General features: G+C 45.5%; 1 protein-coding gene across 17 annotated transcripts in view; it reads right to left on the bottom strand.

Annotated features, from left to right (window-relative positions):
• Positions 1-18,601, bottom strand: part of NEDD4L (NEDD4 like E3 ubiquitin protein ligase) — a 491,133-nt gene that overhangs the window by 57,293 nt on the left and 415,239 nt on the right. For 12 of the 17 annotated variants that reach the window (XM_068251284.1, XM_068251289.1, XM_068251274.1 and 9 more), the window contains 3 exons: positions 11,234-11,311; positions 4,019-4,073; positions 3,875-3,931 (listed from right to left, as the gene is read on the bottom strand). In XM_068251284.1, the coding sequence (XP_068107385.1) occupies positions 3,875-3,931; positions 4,019-4,073; positions 11,234-11,311 (190 nt within the window). The remainder of the gene's footprint in view (positions 1-3,874; positions 3,932-4,018; positions 4,074-11,233; positions 11,312-18,601) is intronic. The other 5 variants (XM_068251285.1, XM_068251286.1, XM_068251276.1 and 2 more) reach the window with 1 other exon arrangement.

Below are 18,601 nucleotides of genomic sequence, written 5' to 3' on the forward strand. Positions count from 1 at the left end.
TTCACAAAAATACCTCCATGGAAAGGAACTAGAAGGCCAGAAACCCACTAGGAGTGATTTCTAATTGCTAGTGATTAGAACTTTTTGGCATTTAAAGTGAGCAACTGTTCAGAAAGTGCCTTTGTGAATAAAGCCTGAGAATCACCCATGGGGTGATGAACTAGTCTGAAACAGGTCAGATTTGTACAACCTATCGTAAGTTAGAGTAACATGGTAAAGTTTACACAGGGGGAAATGTGCATTTCGAATGGATACGCGCGTATTTTAAATTAACATTTTTGGCAATAGTGGTCCTTCCAAATTCCCCAAAACTGTATGCAGTTTTCTTTTCTTTTTTTTTTTTAAATTAGATCAAAATTTAAAAGGCAATTATCAGTGAGTTATGAAGATGGCCATCTCAATCAGCTTTGTACACACACACACACACACACACACACACACACACACACACACACACACACACACACACACACACACACACACACACTGTAGGCTCACAGGGGATCAAACAGCATGAACGAATTACACAGCGAGCGTCAATTCTTTCTTGATCTCTTCTCTACTTTTGAGCTTCTAACTTTGTAAAGCATTGATTGATTTTTCCTCCCTACTACTAGATTTTGGTAAAATTCCTCTTTCTATCTGGTTCCCACATCTCCTGCTTCAGATTCACAGACACACTCAGATGTTAGAACATCATCTATCACAGTAACATGTAAGCATACACAGAGTGTTAACTTCAGGTGCATCAAGAAACAAGATACTGGAGGTGCATTAATGTGCAAAGAGAAAGCATGCCACAACCAGAAAATGAAGTCATAAGAGCAGTTTTACCACTTAGGCCTTGCTACAGTATAGCCCCGATTACACTAAAATGAAAGCAAGACTCCCAAACATCTGGCAAATTTAAGAAGATGGGGGGTTATTGTTGGTACAAAAATCTAGCAAATGTATTTTTTCCCCAGAGTCCCCTATTAACACTTTAGCAGCAAATGTATTTATATGCTTGCAATTGCTCCAGGCCAATTTATTTTAGCACTTTAATTTCTTATTCGTTACATTTCCTTGCTACTAATTAGTACTGCTGTAATGTGTATTTATGGCCACTTGTCACTAGGGGGCAGTGTGAGACAATAACAGAAGATTTCTGCTTTCAGTTTCTATATCCTCTGTTAGCAGAGAGACCTCAAAGTATTCCAGGAATTTACAGCATGACCAGTCCTGCTGGCTGAGGTCAAAAGCAGGGCACTTATCTCAAACGAGAAAATTCCTTTGAAGCTGCTAGTGAGTTAATCTTCTAGTGTTTGAACCTCAGTCAGGGAACTGTAATCTGATATCTCGGCGTTCTCACGTTACAATTTGAAGAGGATTTCTGCAGGGAGATATGATTGATATTTGGTGGTGTTGCCATGTGGGTAGCGGTATGATCTCTTGCAGTTTGGTGTTGGCGGGACAGGAATTCTGGGAATGCGGTCTCTAGCTCTGCAGACTGTTTCCTGTAAAACGTTATATTATAAAGGTACAGAAGTGCCTAATAACACAAAGGCAAGAAAAATTACTAGAGTGGGAGGTTAAAGTCATTTATAGATTGATGGAAAGGAGTTGCTTTACTGAGCTGACAGCAGCCAATCATACGTCAGTGCCTTTTCCATTTTAAAGAGAACCAGTTGGCATTCATCATTTCTGTTCTGAAACGTCTAACACTGAAATGTTACGTGACTATACGTTCTGTCTTTCCATTTTATAAGTCTGCATTGTACAGAATATGCCTAGTATGTTCTACAATTCGTTTATTTTGCCTATTTATTAATATCAGTAGCAAGCCTCACGGTTTTTATAGCTCATTTATAGGGTTTTTTTTCTTCTGAAAATGTCTAATCAATCATCCTCTACTTTATAAAGACACCCTCCCTCCTGTCCCCAATGGTTGCTTTTTTGGTCTCTATGCCCAATAACGAGTCAAGTAAACCAGAGGTGAGCGTTATATGGAGGCTGCCATATTTTTTTCATTTTAACCTCCCTGGCGGTTAATTTTTTTTTTCAAATGGTCAAAAAAACTTTTTTTAAAAATTTTTTTTTTGTTTCATGTAAAGCTACCAGAGTGGTAGCTACATGAAACACCACTAGAGGGCGCATGTGGCCCTCTAGTCCGATCGCCGCCGGCAACAATAGCAAATAGGGGAGCGCGTATATAACGCGTTCCCGTTTGGCTTCTCCTGTCGCCATGGCGACGATCGGCATGACGTCATGGACGTCAGCCGACGTCCTGACGTCAGGCGCACTCGATCCAGCCCATACCGCTGCCCGGAAGTCATTGGTCCGGGCAGCGCAGGGCTCTGGCGGGGCGGCCTCTTCTGCCGCTGCGTGCGGGCGATCGCCGCCGCGGCGATCAAGCTGTGCGCGCAGCTAGCAAAGTGCTAGCTGCGCGCACAGCACTTTACATGGTGAAAATCGCCCCACCAGGGGCTGAGATATCTACCTGCGCGGCATAGCCCGAGCTCAGCTCGGGCTTACCGCCAGGGAGGTTAAGCAATACCAGTTACCTGGCTGTCCTGCTGATCCTCTGCCTCTAATACTTTCAGCCACAGCCCCTGAACAAGCATGCAGCAGATCAGGTGTTTCTGATATTATTGTCAGATCTGACAAGATTAGCTGCATGCTTGTTTCTGGTGTAATTCAGACACTACTGCAGCCAAATAAATCAGCAGGACTGCTAGGCAACTGGTACTGTTTAAAAGAAAACAAATCTGGCAGCCTCCATATCCCTCTCGTTTCAGGTTCCTTTTCAGCAGGGGAGTAACTGGGGGGGGAAATAGTCCCTGCGACTTGCAGGAGGGCCCAAACTACTAACCTTTCCTTCCTCTGATACTGCAGATCAGGTGTTTTGTGGCTATGTAGATCCTGATGGCCACTCTTGTTTTATGATCCTTGTATAATGGAGCTCCATGTAGTGAGGGTAACCAAGGGAAGGGTTGTAAACATTAAGAGACTCCATTAAAGTTTTGCTTGGGGACCACAAGATTTGTAGTTATGTCCCTGCCTTTAAGATTTAAGTGGCCAATAAATTATTTAGCTTTAAAGGGTACCCGAAGTGACTTGTGACATGATGAGATAGACATGTGAATGTAAAGTGCCAAGCACACAAATAGCTATGCTGTGTTCCTTTTTTTCTTTCTCTGCCTGAAAGAGTTAATCATCAGGTGTGTAAGTGGCAGTTCCTGTCTGAGTCAGGACTGGGTCAGCCTACAGTGTGACCCTCATTGATAAGAAATTACAACCATAAAACTCTTTCGTAGCAGAAAATGGCTTTTGAGAGCAGGAAAGAGATAAAAGGGGTCAACAGTTCATACATTTTAGCTCTGGCATACTTCAATGAATGTGTCATGGAGCAAAAACAATAAAACCGTAAAAAAAACCTAAAAAGTAGATTTCAATATAAAGGAGAAGGAAAGATACAATTGTTTATTATATTAATTTATTATCACCTTGGGAGTACAAAGCAACCCTGACAGCCAAGATTAGGCCACTTAAACCTATTGCCAAGGTCAAAAAAAAAATACAACTGGTTCTCTTTAAAAGGTTAAACAAAGCAGCTGATTGGTTGGCACGGCTTTACTTTACTACTAACTATGATCAGCATCTACTACTGTAGGCTCTGGCCTTAGGATAACATAATACTGCTGGACTTATTTTCCCAGGACGTTGGTGGGTGGCAGGATTACCGATTCAAGTCATCTTGCAGAATAAAAAAACAGATTATCCACCAACATTAGATTAACAAATAAAATACACAACGTTGTTAATCTCTGCACAAAATCGGTCATAGCCAAAAACTGGGGAAACCGCAAGCACTGTGGTGCAGAAGGTACAGTACCGTAGGGGGGCAAAGACTGCGCATTATCGCGCTCTGTGCACAGCAACACCCGACTTCCTGAATAGAGAGGAAGAGCACATGGCTTTCAGAAAGCTGCCACTGGTCACCGCAGAGGGTGGGGTCAGTACAAGGGCCATTACTTACTGTGGTCTATGTAGAACGTCCTGCCGTCTATGTGTATTCGCTCCTCCCAGCCAGGCTGAAAGGTCAAGAGCAAAGGAAAACTATTAGAAAGGTGAAAAAACAGGGCCAGATTTATCAAAGCATTACCAACAGTTTTTTCTTCTTAAACAGTTCTAACCAGCAGGGGAACTTTTCTGCATGATAATAAGAAACTTCTTAAATCCTACTGAATAGCAGCAGTTTAGTGTAATTTCTAGAACTGCACTACAGTTAAGAAAAGTGCAAATCCATCCCTAAACTGTCACAGATTAAGAAGTGCTCAATAGCATTTCTACAGATAGTGCAGCAGTGCAGGCTAGGCATGATTTGTGAAGGGCTCCTCCCCCTTGCTGCCAGGTGTCCTGTGAAGCTGTTCTGTGCTTAACCCTTCCAGTGCTGGGCATTAGTGCCATACAGCAGATGTATTGGTTACCTCAGCAACAGCAATTCCCCTCATGCACTGCACTGTCTGAGAGACCTTCCTAACGCCTCCTATTTAAGAACAGTTTTAGAAGGAATCTGCACTATCTAGTGACTTCTTAAGATGCCTGAGACAGTTCTGCAGATTTCTAAAAACCTACCAATATTTTGTCTCAGACACTATTAATAAAATGTCCCCCACATTGCTATAGGAAGCATTAAAGGACAACTGAAGTGAGATGGAGGCTGCCATCTTTACTTCCTTTTAAACAATGCACATGCCTGGCTGTCCTGCTAATACTCCGCATAGAATACTTTCAGCCATAGACCCTGAACAAGCACACAGATCAGAAGTTTGACTGCGTACCTGTTTCAGGTGTGTGATTCAAACTGTATTTAAAGTAATCCTGAAGCAAAAATAAAGTTATGAGAATGAATTGTATGTTGCCACCCATCAGATCAGACCCTAATTTGCCCCTTGTGGGCACGCAAACACCCGCCCACACCCTCAGATCGCTCGCAGACCCCACCTCCCCAGTGCATTATTTACATCTGTTCTCCCTTCTAATCACCCACTGATCACCCATCAATCACCCCGTCACTGCTACCCATCAGATCAGACCCTAATCTGCCCCTTGCAGGTACCCAATTACCCGCCCTCACCCTCAGATCACCTTCAGAACCCCCTGATCACCTCCCCAGTGCATTGCTTGCATCTATTCCCCCCCCCTCTAATCACACCCTGAGACACTCATCAATCACCTCCTGTCACCCCCTAGCACACCTACCCATCAGATCAGGCCCTAATTTGCCCCGTGTGGGCTCCTGATTTGAGAACATCCTGCGCTTCCTGCACTTCAATGCCAATACAACCTGTCATCTAAGAGGCCACCCTGCTTATGACCGGTTCCACAGAATTCGGCCCCTCATAGACCACCTGTCATCAAAATTTGCAGATGCTTATACCCCTGAACGGTATATTTCTCCCACCCAGCATGGGTATGTGTAAAAATACACCCCAAAACACATTATACTACTTCTGAGTACGGCGATACCACATGTGACACTTTTTTGCAGCCTAGGTGCGCTAAAGGGCCCAAAGTCCTATGAGCACCTTTAAGCTTTACAGGGGTGCTTACAATTTAGCACCCCCCAAAATGTCAGGACAGTAAACACACCCTACAAATGACCCCACTTTGGAAAGTAGAGACCCCGAAGTATTCAGAGAGGGGCATGGCGAGTCCGTGGCAGATTTCATTTTTCTTGTCACATGTTAGCAGAGATGGAAACTTTTTTTAATTTTATTTTTTTTGTCACAAAGTGTCATTTTCCGCTAACTTGTGACAAAAAAAAAAAAAAATCTTCTATGAACTCACCATGCCTCTTAGTGAATACTTTGGGATGTCTTCTTTCCAAAATGGGGTCATTTGGGGGGTATTTATACTATCCTGGAATTCTAGTACCTCATGAAACATGTCAGGTGCTCAGAAAAGTCGGAGATGCTTCAAAATGGGAAAATTCACTTTTTGTACCATAGTTTGTAAACGCTATAACTTTTACCCAAACCAATAAATATACACTTATTGGATTTTTTTTTTTTATCAAAGAAATGTAGCACAATAAATTAGGACAAAAATGTATACAGAAATTTTACTTTATTTGAAAAATGTCAGCACAGAAAGTTTAAAAAAAAAAATCATTTTTTTGACAAAATTCATGTCTTTTTGATGAATATAATAAAAACTAAAAATCGCAGCAGCAATCAAATAGCACCAAAAGAAAGCTGTATTAGTGACAAGAAAAGGAGGGAAAATTCATTTAGATAGTAGGTTGTATGACCGAGCAATAAACCGGTAAAGCTGCAGTGGTCTGAATGGGAAAAAAGTGTCTGGTCCTTAAAGGAGTTATCAGGGAAAATTAGTAAAATAAGTGCTACTTACCGGGGGCTTCCTCCAGCCCCAAGCTCCCAGCATGTCCCTCACCGCAGCTCTCCCAGCAGCCATTCGCTGCCGCAGCTCGCTCCCGGCGATGACGTCAGGCCGACCTCCAGGACTACTGCGCCTGCGCAGTCCCGCTTCGGCCCACGTGGCAGTGATTGACAGCGCCGCTTGCGCAGGCGCAGTACAGGCCGACCTCAGTCATCGCCGGGGACCGGGATGGAGCTGCGGTGAACGGCTGCAGGGAGAGCTGCGGCGAGAGACATGCTGGGAGCTTGGGGCTGGAGGAAGCCCTCGGTTAGTAGCACTTATTTTATTAATTTTTCCCCTGATAACTCCTTTAATGGGTTTTAAGACTGCAGTCCTTAAAGAGAGTCTGAAGCGAGAATAGATCTCGCTTCAGACCTCATAAATAGCAGGGGCATGTGTGCCCCTGCTAAAACGCCGCTATAGCGCGGCTTAACGGGGGTCCCTTCACCCCCAAATCCCCCTCGATACACCCGGGGAGCGCTTCCTGGTTGGGGCAGGGCTAGCCGCCGCACCCCTGCCCCACGCGCGTCTGTCAGCGCGTATCTCCGCCTCTCCCCCGCCCCTCTCAGTCTTCCTTCACTGAGAGGGGCGGGGGAGAGGCGGCGATGCGCCGCTGACAGACGCGACTGGAGGCAGGGCTGCAGCTGTTAGCCCTGCCTCCAGGAAGCAATAAATCACGACCAAATCTGCGACCAAGTGTCGCAGTGGTCGTTTTGGGGGTGAAGGGACCCCCGTTAAGCCGCGCTATAGCGGCGGTTTAGCAGGGGCACACGTGCCCCTGCTATTTATGAGCTCTGAAGCGAGATTTATTCTCGCTTCAGAGTCTCTTTAAGTGGTTAAAGGGAACCCGAGGTGAGAACAATATAGAGGCTGCCTCATTTCTTTTTAAACAATACAAGATTGCTGGCAGTCCTCCTGATCCTGTGTCTCTAATGCTGGATACACACGGTTCGTTCCCGCACTCGATTCCCGTCGATGCGCCGCTCGATTCCCGTCGATTTGTTTATTTCCGACATGTCCGATTCCCGTTTCGATGGATCGTTAGGTCGATTTGCCATACTTTACATGGCAATCGACCTAAAAATCATCGAAATGTGCTCGGAAATGTTCGGGAATAATTGATTCGTCGGGAATCGAGCGGGGCATTCGATGCGGGAACGAACGTGTGTATTCAGCATAATACTTTTAGTTATAGACCCTGAAAAAGCATGCAGCAAATCAGGTACTCTGACTCAGGTTTTATTGGATTAGCCATATGCTTGTTCCACGGTTTTGTCAAAGATACTACTTGCCAGAAGGACTGCCAGGCAACTGGCATAGTTTACAAGGAAATAAATACGGCAGCCTCCATTTTCTTCTCACCTTGTGTTCCCTTTAAGCATAAAAGACCAACAGGATACCAGGGAACTGGCATTGTTTATAAGGAAATAAATATGGAAGCCACCATAGCCCTCTCAAGTCAGTTAAAAAATATATGATTATATTAGATTTACCCAATTAGCCTACTATACCGACCAATGAAACCCAAGAGAAGGGATTTGAATTCGACTGTGTAATCTAGAACGTGTGCAGGGCTTTACAGGTGTGTCTCACGTTTTTGAAGAGCTGTTCTAATCTAGGCTGCCTTTTGGACGTAGCTGCTACATGTAAAAGGCTGCTGCCGCGCTGCTGCACACGAACGATCGCGAGTGCGCCCGCGCGTTGCCCGACAGACGGCTTCTATTAGAAGCCGCGATCTTTCTAAGTGTTACGTCCCCTCTGCACTTCCTGCAAGCGTACTTGTTAAAGTGAACCCGGGGTGAGAGCGATATGGAGGCTGCCATATTTATTTCCTTTTAAACAATACTAGTTGCCTGGCAGCCCTGCTGATCTATTTGGCTGCAGTAGTGAACTGAATTACACCAGAAACAAGAAATCTTGTCAGTTCTGATAATATTTCAGAAACCCCCGACCTGCATTAGAGACAGAGGACCAGCAGGGCAGCCAGGCAACTGATATTGCTTGAAAGGAAATAAATATGGCAGCCTCCATATTATTCTCACCTCGGGTTCCCTTTAAAGCGGATCCGAGATAAAAAACTAACAAGTAACTTGTCTATATAGCTTATGTAAAGTTTAGATAGTTTACACAGCATATCTAGCTGCAAACAGCATCAACAGTTTATGATTATTTATTCCTGTGATACAATGAGAGCGGACATGTTTAGTTTGTCCCATTACACACAGGGAAGCTGATAGCATCTCCAGCCCTCAGCCTGTGACAAATTAACTCCCTTTCCCCCTCCCTCCCCCCTCTGAAATCTCTGGCTAGTAATCTCCTCCTCCTCCTCCTCCTGCCCAGACTGAGCTCCCATAAGCCCTTGCTACAGTCCTAAGGCTCTCTGGAGAAGCTGTGGGCGAGGCTTGTTTAGTTTATAGAGAATTAGAGTATTAAAACAAACAAACAAAAAAGTATTTGGCTTGAGGAATGCCCTATAAACTATATGAAAGGAACACAATTATGCAATGAGTAAAAGTTTATCTCGGATCCACTGTAAGCTTGCAGGACCAAATTAGAAAAAAAAAATTCCCTGTGACCATCTGGTGGGCAAATAGTAAAACTAAATATACATTTTTTTAAAAAAATAAATATACATACACTTACGTTAATATTCACAGTTTACAGTGGCGTAGCAATAGGGGGTGCAGAGGTAGCGACCGCATTGGGGCCTTGGGCCAGAGGGGCCCCAAAGGGTCCACCCTCTATCACAGTATTAGCTCTCTATTGGTCCTCTGCTGGTAATAATCACTTCTATAGATGCTTTGAATAGTAGTAATACTTAACACACTGTTCCCCATCCCCTTCTTGCACCTCTGACACTGTAGTTGCCATTGGCAGGTTTTGGTGCGCCGTATCAATTGTTATGTATAGAGTGCTTGGGGGGGGGGGGGGGGGGGGGCAATGTAAAACTTGCATGGGGCCCATAGCTGCTTAGCTACGCCACTGATAGTTTACCTCCCACACTGTCCCAAAAATAACCAAATAAAGTTTGTAACCACTTCACACTGAGGGGTTTTACCCCTTGAGCACCAGAGCAATTTTTACCTTTCAGCGCTCCTTCCATTCATTCGTCTATAACTTTATCATTACTTATCACAAGGAAATGAACTATATCTTGTTTTTTCCGCCACCAATTAGGCTTTCTTTAGGTGGGACATTATGCCAAGAATTATTTTATTCTAAATATGTTTTAATGGGAAAATAGGAAAAATGTAGGAAAAAAATTCATTTTTCAGTTTTTGGCCATTATAGTTTCTAAATAATGCATGCTACTGTAATATTAATTACTGCTCTAAATATTTAAAAAGTTCAGTCCCTAAGGTAACTATGTATTTTTTTTTAATTGTAATTTTTTTTTTTTTTAATTACAAGAAAAAAAAAATTGGGGAGTGTGGGAGGTAATGAGTTAATTTTTTGTGTAAAAGTAATGTATTTGTATGTGAAAAATGCTTTAGGGTGTAGTTTTACTATTTGGCCACAAGATGGCCACAGTAACATGTTTATGGGACCTGCCAACGTCCGGAATCCGGAAGGACGCTTGCAGGAAGTGCTATGAGGCTGGGAAATTTTTTTCTCTCTTCACAATGATGGCGCTGCTTCTCGTAGAAGCAGCGGATCATTGCAGGGCTTAGATCAACGAACAGGAATGGATTTTCCCGTTCATTGATCTCCGGGCGAGCGAGCGGCGGCGTGCATGCGAGCGGGAGTGCGCGCATGAGCGAGCAGGAGCAGCGGCGGGAGCGCGGGAAGTACGGATTTCTCCGTCCCTTGTGGTAAAAGGATGGAAAAAGGGACGGAGAAATCCGTACGGCTGGGGGTAAAGTTTAATATATATATAAAAAATTACAATTAAAAAACAACAACATAAATAGTTACCTAAGGGTATACCTTTTTTTTTAATATGCATGTCAATATTACTATTTTTTTTTTTTAATTATAAGCTTGTAAATAGTAATGGACGCAAAACTGAAAAAATGCACTATTATTGCCAAATAAAATATTGGCACCATACATCATGATGGAAACATAATTTAAATGGTGTAATAACCGGGACAAATGGGCAAATAAAATACATAGGTTTTGATTATGGTAGCGTGGATTATTTTAACTCAATGGCAGAAACTTGAGAAATGATGATATTTTTTCCCATTTGTTTCTTTATATTCCTGTTAAAATGCATTTAGAAAAAAATAATTCTTAGCAAAATGTACCACCCAAAGAAAGCCTAATTGGTGGCGGAAAAAACAAGATGTAGATCAATTCATTGTGATAAGTAGTGATAACGTTATTTGCGAATGAATGGGAGGTGAAAATTGCTCGGATGCATAAGGTGAAAAACGACTTAAGGGTGAAGTGGTTAAAGATCGATGCCCACAAACCTTGTCACCAATATCACATGACAAGAGATAGGGACAGGCGGCCAATAGGAGCAGCTTAGTGAGGAAGCAAAGAGGCAGGCACATTGTAACGCAAGCCTAAGTTTCACTCCATACAAGTTAAAAGCAAACAAAAAAAACCCTAAATTTCAAGCGGTGGACGGTGGGCGGGGGGTGATGGGGGATAGGGGAGCCAATTTCTTGCCAGAAGTGAATCAGTGACAATCTAACTTCTATATATTCACAGTTTTGCTTTACAGGATTTGTACACAAATCTCACAAAGCGCTACAAGTTTCCAAAAACTACCATTTACTGTAGGTGTCCCATTTTAGAAGATTCCGGTTTTCATATACAAGCATAAAACAACCAATATGGACCCCCAAATCCTACTCACTGGAAGAGGACCCAAATCATTGGGATTTAATGACGCTTTTGTTCGCATGTGCACAGGAAATTTCAACCTCGGGTCTTCCTGTAAAATAAAAGTCATTGAGTCAATGGAATGTTACAGCAAGCATGAAGAAGTTAAAGGTATGGCTTAAAAACTTGTCTGCGAATGTTCTCTAACAATTTAACTCAGAAGCCTTAAGTTAAAGCATCCAACCTGTTATAATCAGTTGTGGCTATTATAATCAGGCATAAAGGTGGTGGCCATCTAGGACAAAGAGAAATAACCAGCAGTGACCCGATGTTACACAGTCAGTGTCTGGCTCTAGAAGTGCATGGCGGTGAACACTGGTTTTGTATAACACAATCTAAAGAGTTAGTGTCCAGTGTAGGTGCCATTGCAAGCAATTTATGCCAGGGGTCCTGGCTTACTACAAATTGGTCAGCGTCATCTATGCCCATTGTCTAGCCACCACTGATTACACAGGGTTAAGAGTCCAGTGTCCAGCCCTTCACCTATTAGAGAGATGGAGCCCAGTATCCATCACTTCACCCATTACAGAGTTGGTGCCCACACTTTTACCCATTACAGAGATGGTGCCCAGCCCTTCACCCATTACAGAGTTTGTGCTCAGTGTCCAGCCCATCACCCATTAAAGAGTTGGTGCCCAGTCCATCACCCATTACAGAGATGGTGCCCAGTGTCCAGCCCTTCACCCATTACAGAGATGGTGCCCAGTGTCCAGCGCTTCACCCATTACAGAGATGGTGCCCAGTGTCCAGCGCTTCACCCATTACAGAGATGGTGCCCAGTGTTCAGCCCTTCACCCATTACAGAGATGGTGCCCAGTGTCCAGCCCTTCACCCATTACAGAGATGGTGCCCAGTGTCCAGCCCTTCACCCATTACAGAGACGGCGCCCAGTGTCCAGCCCTTCACCCATTACAGAGACGGCGCCCAGTGTCCAGCCCTTCACCCATTACAGAGATGGTGCCCAGTGTCCAGCCCTTCACCCATTACAGAGATGGTGCCCAGTGTCCAGCCCTTCACCCATTACAGAGACGGCGCCCAGTGTCCAGCCCTTCACCCATTACAGAGACGGCGCCCAGTGTCCAGCCCTTCACCCATTACAGAGATGGTGCCCAGTGTCCAGCCCTTCACCCATTACAGAGACGGTGCCCAGTGTCCAGCCCTTCACCCATTACAGAGTTGGTGCCCAGTGTCCAGCACGTCACCCATTACAGAGTTGATGCCCAGTGTCCAGCACGTCACCAATTACAGAGTTGATGCCCAGTATCTAGCACGTCACCCATTACAGAGATGGTGCCCAGTGTCCAGCCCTTCACCCATTACAGAGATGGTGCCCAGTGTCCAGCACTTCACCCATTACAGAGTTGATGCCCAGTATCCAACACTTCACCCATTACAGAGTTGGTGCCCAGCCCACCACCCATTACAGAGTTGGTGCCCAGTGTCCAGCACGTCACACATTACAGAGTTGGTGCCCAGCCCTTCACCCATTACAGAGATGGTGCCCAGCCCATCACCCATTACAGAGATGGTGCCCAGCCCATCACCCATTACAGAGATGGTGCCCAGCCCATCACCCATTACAGAGATGGTGCCCAGCCCTTCACCCATTACAGAGTTGGTGCCCATCCCATCACCCATTGCAGAGTTGGTGCCCAGTGTCCAGCCCTTCACCCATTACAGAGATGGTGCCCAGTGTCCAGCACGTCACCCATTACAGAGTTGATGCCCAGTGTCCAGCAGGTCACCCATTACAGAGTTGGTGCCCAGTGTCCAGCCCTTCACCCATTACAGAGATGGTGCCCAGTGTCCAGCACGTCACCCATTACAGAGTTAAGCCCAGTGTCCAGCCCGTCACCCATTACAGAGATGGTGCCCAGTGCTCAGCCCTTCACCCATTACAGAGATGGTGCCCAGTGCTCAGCCCTTCACCCATTACAGAGATGGTGCCCAGTGCTCAGCCCTTCACCCATTACAGAGATGGTGCTCAGTGTCCATCCCATCACCTATTACAGAGTTGGTGCCCAGCCCATCACTCATTACAGAGTTGGTGCTCAGTGTCCATCCCATCACCTATTACAGAGTTGGTGCTCAGTGCCCAGCCCTTCACCCATTACAGAGATGGTGCCCAGTGTCCAGCCCTTCACCCATTACAGAGATGGTGCCCAGTGTCCAGCACGTCACCCATTACAGAGTTGATGCCCAGTGTCCAGCACGTCACCCATTACAGAGTTGATGCCCAGTGTCCAGCACGTCACCCATTACAGAGTTGGTGCCCAGTGTCCAGCACGTCACCCATTACAGAGATGGTGCCCAGTCCATCACCCATTACAGAGATGGTGCCCAGTGTCCAGCACGTCACCCATTACAGAGTTGAGCCCAGTGTCCAGCCCGTCACCCATTACAGAGATGGTGCCCAGTGCTCAGCCCTTCACCCATTACAGAGATGGTGCTCAGTGTCCATCCCATCACCCATTACAGAGTTGGTGCCCAGTGTCCATCCCATCACCTATTACAGAGATGGTGCTCAGTGTCCAGCCCTTCACCATTACAGAGATGGTGCCCAGTGTCCAGCTCTTCACCCATTACAGAGATGGCGCTCAATGTCCATCCCATCACCTATTACAGAGTTGATGCCCAGCCCATCACCTATTACAGAGTTGGAGCCCAGTGCCCAGCCCTTCACCATTACAGAGATGGTGCTCAATGTCCATCCCATCACCTATTACAGAGTTGATGCCCAGCCCATCACCTATTACAGAGTTGGTGCCCAGTGCCCAGCCCTTCACCATTACAGAGATGGTGCCCAGTGTCCAGCACTTCACTTATTACAGAGATGGTGCTCAGTGTCCATCCCATTACCTATTACAGAGTTGGGGTCCAGCCTTCACCCATTATAGAGGGTGTGCCCTGCCCTTCATCATTACAGAGTAGAGTTGGTGCCCAGTGTCAAGCCTTTCACCCATTACAGAGTTGGTGCTCAGTGTTCAGTTATTTGCCAACTACACAACATTACTGCGGTTTACTCATAACACAGAATTAGGGCCCAGTGCCAAACTCCTCGCCCACTGCAAAGAACAGGTGCCCAGTGTAAAGCCCTTTACAATTACACAGTGGCAGTGCATGGTGCCCAGCCTCTCACCCATTACAAAGAGTGGATGCTCATTGTCCAGCTCCTCACCTATTACACAGAGTTAGTGCCTGATGTCCTGCTCTCCCCATTACAAAGAGCTAGTGCCCGGCATTCAGCCTTCACCTATCATATAGTCATTCCCCCAGCCCTCCCCAATTACACAGAGGAAGTGCCTGGTGTCCAGCCATCACCCATTACACAGAGCTGATGACCATTGCCTGGCCCTCACCCATTACACAGAGCTAGAACCTGGTGTCCAGCCCTCACCTATTGCATACAGTAAACGCCCAGGCCTCACTCATTACACAGAAATAATATCTAACCGCTTCCTCACTAATTACACAGCGTTCTTACCTAAGCCTAACAAATCCTCCTTACACAGGCTCTGTTCACACTACAACGCAAAATGGAACGTTAGAAAAACTGTTTTGGACAGATCGGAGATAACGGATCTAATGTTAAAGGATCTGTTTGCCTCTTTCCTTCACCAGCAGGTCCATTCCAGTAAATGGGATGCGATTGGAAGGCAAAGTACTGACCAGCACGATACTATCCTGGTGCAAATGTGTCTTCCATAGACTATATTCTATGGAAGGAATCCGCTCCAGATGACGTGTCAACGCCACTGGTGCATGTAGGTGTTCCGGAGGTCACACGTGGTCCGGGGGGGTTGAGGAAGAGACACTAGGGCCCTATATAGTGTAGTATGTTAGATAAATAGGACAATCCCTGGTACACACTGACATCCACAAATCTGAGTTGCATCACCAGCAATAATGGTGATGTGCCTGTGGAGAAAATAAGTCCTCCGTTCCTCCATACAATACACAGGTGATCCTACTATTCAGTTGGTTGCTTTCTAGGAAATAAAAATGTGATCCTAGAGATAAAATAAACTAGTTACCATTGACACTATACCCTGTAGAGCAGGAGTGTCAAACTCAAATACAAAGTGGGGGCGAAATTGTACACTGGGACCAAGTCACAGGAAAACCTCAATGTCTAGTGTTCACTATCCTCCATTAGAAAGTTCCCAGGTGCCTAATGGCCCCCCCTCCTACCTCTATGCAGTTTCCTGGTGTCTAGAGGACCCCACCCTCCCCTATACAGTTCCCTAGTGTTTAGTGTTTTCCCTTTACCTCCCCTATATGGCTTCCCTGGTGTTCTAGGGCTTCACCTCCAATATAGCTTCCCTGGTGGCCCAGAGTGGGCCAAACATAATGCAAAGTGGGGAAACCACTTGAAGGCCAAATTTAACAGCTCTGAGGGCCCGCGGGCTGGAGTTTGACATACAGTATATGCTGTAGAGGTAAGAACAAAAGAAAATGCTACAGGTGACGCATTTTGCGGGCTGATCCCACTTCCTCGGGTCAACAATGAACGTCTTGTAGTAAGCAGATAGCTTGGGGAAGCCCCATACATCTGATGTACGGTCTGCTCTGGCTTTCTTGCTTTCACATGTTGTAGAGTGAGCCGAGTCTTAGCGCCAATGTCCACCAGCACCACTCCTTCACCCACCGTGATACAGAGACCAGTCCTCCACCATCACACAGAGTTTGTGCCAATTTTGCAGCCCCCACACATCACGCAGTGTCTGACAGCCCCACCATTCAACCATTCCAGAAAGTCAGTGCCCCGTGTTACCCATCCAAGAAACACCAACTCATCAATGCTATACGGGAGGACTCTACTTACTCGAATCATCCCAGTATAAATCTCGATTTTTAGAGAATCAACCTCCTCCAAGGTAGCTAAATTGAATTCTTTCCGAACAGCTTCTTTCACATTGTCAGGTATGTCCTATGTGAGTGAAAAGAATTTGAACGCTGTACACCCAAAAAGGGACTCGTAAACAGGGACGAAGCAAATAATTCCGAGTTGATGCAGGATTATGAAAATTCTGGGTGCAAATGTAGACGGCTTATAAATAGACCAATCAATTTAAACCTTTGTGGTACTTGATTGATCAATTTTCAAGCCGCATAGATTTGCATACAAAATTTACATAATCCCGCACCAACTCAGAATTATTTGCATCGGATTGATTATCCCTACTAAAGAGCAGCAGAGATTGGTGGTGGCCATTTACAATATTATGTACATGGCTACCATAATGCTTACTACAGTCATTTGCAACATTACCACAATGAACAGTGCTCCCAACTGCATCTAACAGGGCTCTCTTTAACCTTAAAGGACAAGTCCGAGAAATAATTAAAAAAGAAAAACAAGATCTACTTATCTGGGGCTTCCTCCAGCTACTGGCAGACAATCTGTCCCTTGCCGTAGCTCCTGTGGTCCAGGGTCCCTTGGCAGGTTGGCATCTACTGCGCAGCTCGTGATTGCGCTCACGTGGTCTGGAGTGTTCTGAGCCGTACTTCTGCACCTGCGCAGAACGCACCAGACCATGTGAGCATGCTCACAAGCGGGGCTTCCGCAGGCACAGTAGATGCCAACCTGCTGAAGTCGGCATCTGCTACAGAGGGGACCCCAGGTAACCAGAGCTGCGGAAAGGGACATATCGCCTGCCAGGGGCTGGAGGAAGCCCCAGGTAAGTAGATCTCTTTTTTTTTATTCCTCAGAGGTGTCCTTTAAAATGGAAGTACTCTATACTCCCATTGCTCCCTTACTGATAATTATAATTATAGGTGTATTGAAGTTTTGTTTTTTTAATAAAGACGTGTTTTCCTTTGTGCATTTAGCCCCTCCCTGTCACATGCAGCAGATGCACGGTACCAGGTGCAGTGCTAGTCATGCTAGGAGCTGGTAAGCCTCTCTGTCTCTGCAGGAGATCCCGGAGGGCCAGTTTCCACAAGTGCCGCGTGCGGCTGCAAGACACGCAGTGGCACTTCCTGGGAACGCTGGGAACGCTGACGAAATCCCGGAAGCCGTGTCATGCACGGCTATGGAATTCGCAGCCTACCGCACGGAAACTGACGGCAATGTCGGCCGAATTGCTAAGGTAAGCGATTCGGCCGGCAGCGCCATAGTTTCCTATGGCAGAGTTTCCCCGCACGGTTCGCCTGCGGGGAAACTCTCAGAATTCGGCCCGGTTTCCGCAGCAGAGGAAACGGGCCCTCAAAGGAAATGGAGAGGTGTTCCTGGGGGAAACAACTCCTGTAGCATTTTCTGGACAGCTCACAGTGGTATTCACATACCCCCCCATAGCCGGTATTTTTTTTATTATAAAAAGATAAGAATGCTCAGAATCACACAGTGTCACCATGGTGTCACAGAGACAAATACTTGTGTAGGCGTACACTCCCACAGCCAACAGCTAATAAGCATATTCAAGAGGGAGGGGCTGGAGGAAGGACGTGGCTGGCAATTGCCACATGGCAATCATCAAATGGAGGTACACTGCCATCAGACTGCAGACTTAAAAATGACGACATCTAAAAAGTAAAATAATAGACAAGACAAAGAACATTTATATCACGCTTTTCTCCTGGTGGACTCAAAGCGCCAGAGCTGCAGCCACTAGGGCACGCTCTATAGGCAGTAGCAGTGTTAGGGAGACTTGCCTAAGGTCTCCTACTGAATAGGTGCTGGCTTACTGAACAGGCAGATACACAGGACTATATATACTCTAAAGCGCTGCAGAAGATGGCGACACTATATAAATACTAAATAATAATAATCGTTAAAACAACCACCATGCATATTTAATAGTCATTTTCCCACATAATTTTCACCCCATTACCTTCTTAGGTAAGGTGGCCTCTCCCCCATCTAACTACAAGGTGGCTCTTGATCCCATTTGCATATTAACTTTATCTCCTGAGTTGTCTCCTAGGAGATAATTTTTCAACTTATTTTTTTTTTTAAAATAAGTTTTCAGCACTTGGTAATTGAGAAAAGTACCATAAAGTAAATGAAAGTACTGTCAAAATGATTTTGAGTATTTTCCTGTTCCTGGTGGTTCAAAGGGCATGTTATGCTCTTAAGAAAACGTACTCCAGAAATGCAAATGATTTGTGTTTTAGTGCTTTTGTGTTTGTATTTTTAAAAGGACGCATCTGAACTGTGCGAAATTAAAAAAACACAACACTTACCTGGGGGTTTCCTCCAGCCCCTGCCAGCTGTCCTGTGCCCTCGCCGCAGCTCCTCTCACCGCCGGTAGCCTAGTTTAGCTAAATAGTGTTGTTGTACTTTCTAATATTTGTTTTTCTATTTTTATTTCTTGTATTTCTATTTCTGTGGGTGCAATGC

This window comes from Hyperolius riggenbachi, chromosome 1 (assembly GCF_040937935.1).
Source record: "Hyperolius riggenbachi isolate aHypRig1 chromosome 1, aHypRig1.pri, whole genome shotgun sequence".
Lineage (NCBI taxonomy): Eukaryota > Metazoa > Chordata > Amphibia > Anura > Hyperoliidae > Hyperolius > Hyperolius riggenbachi.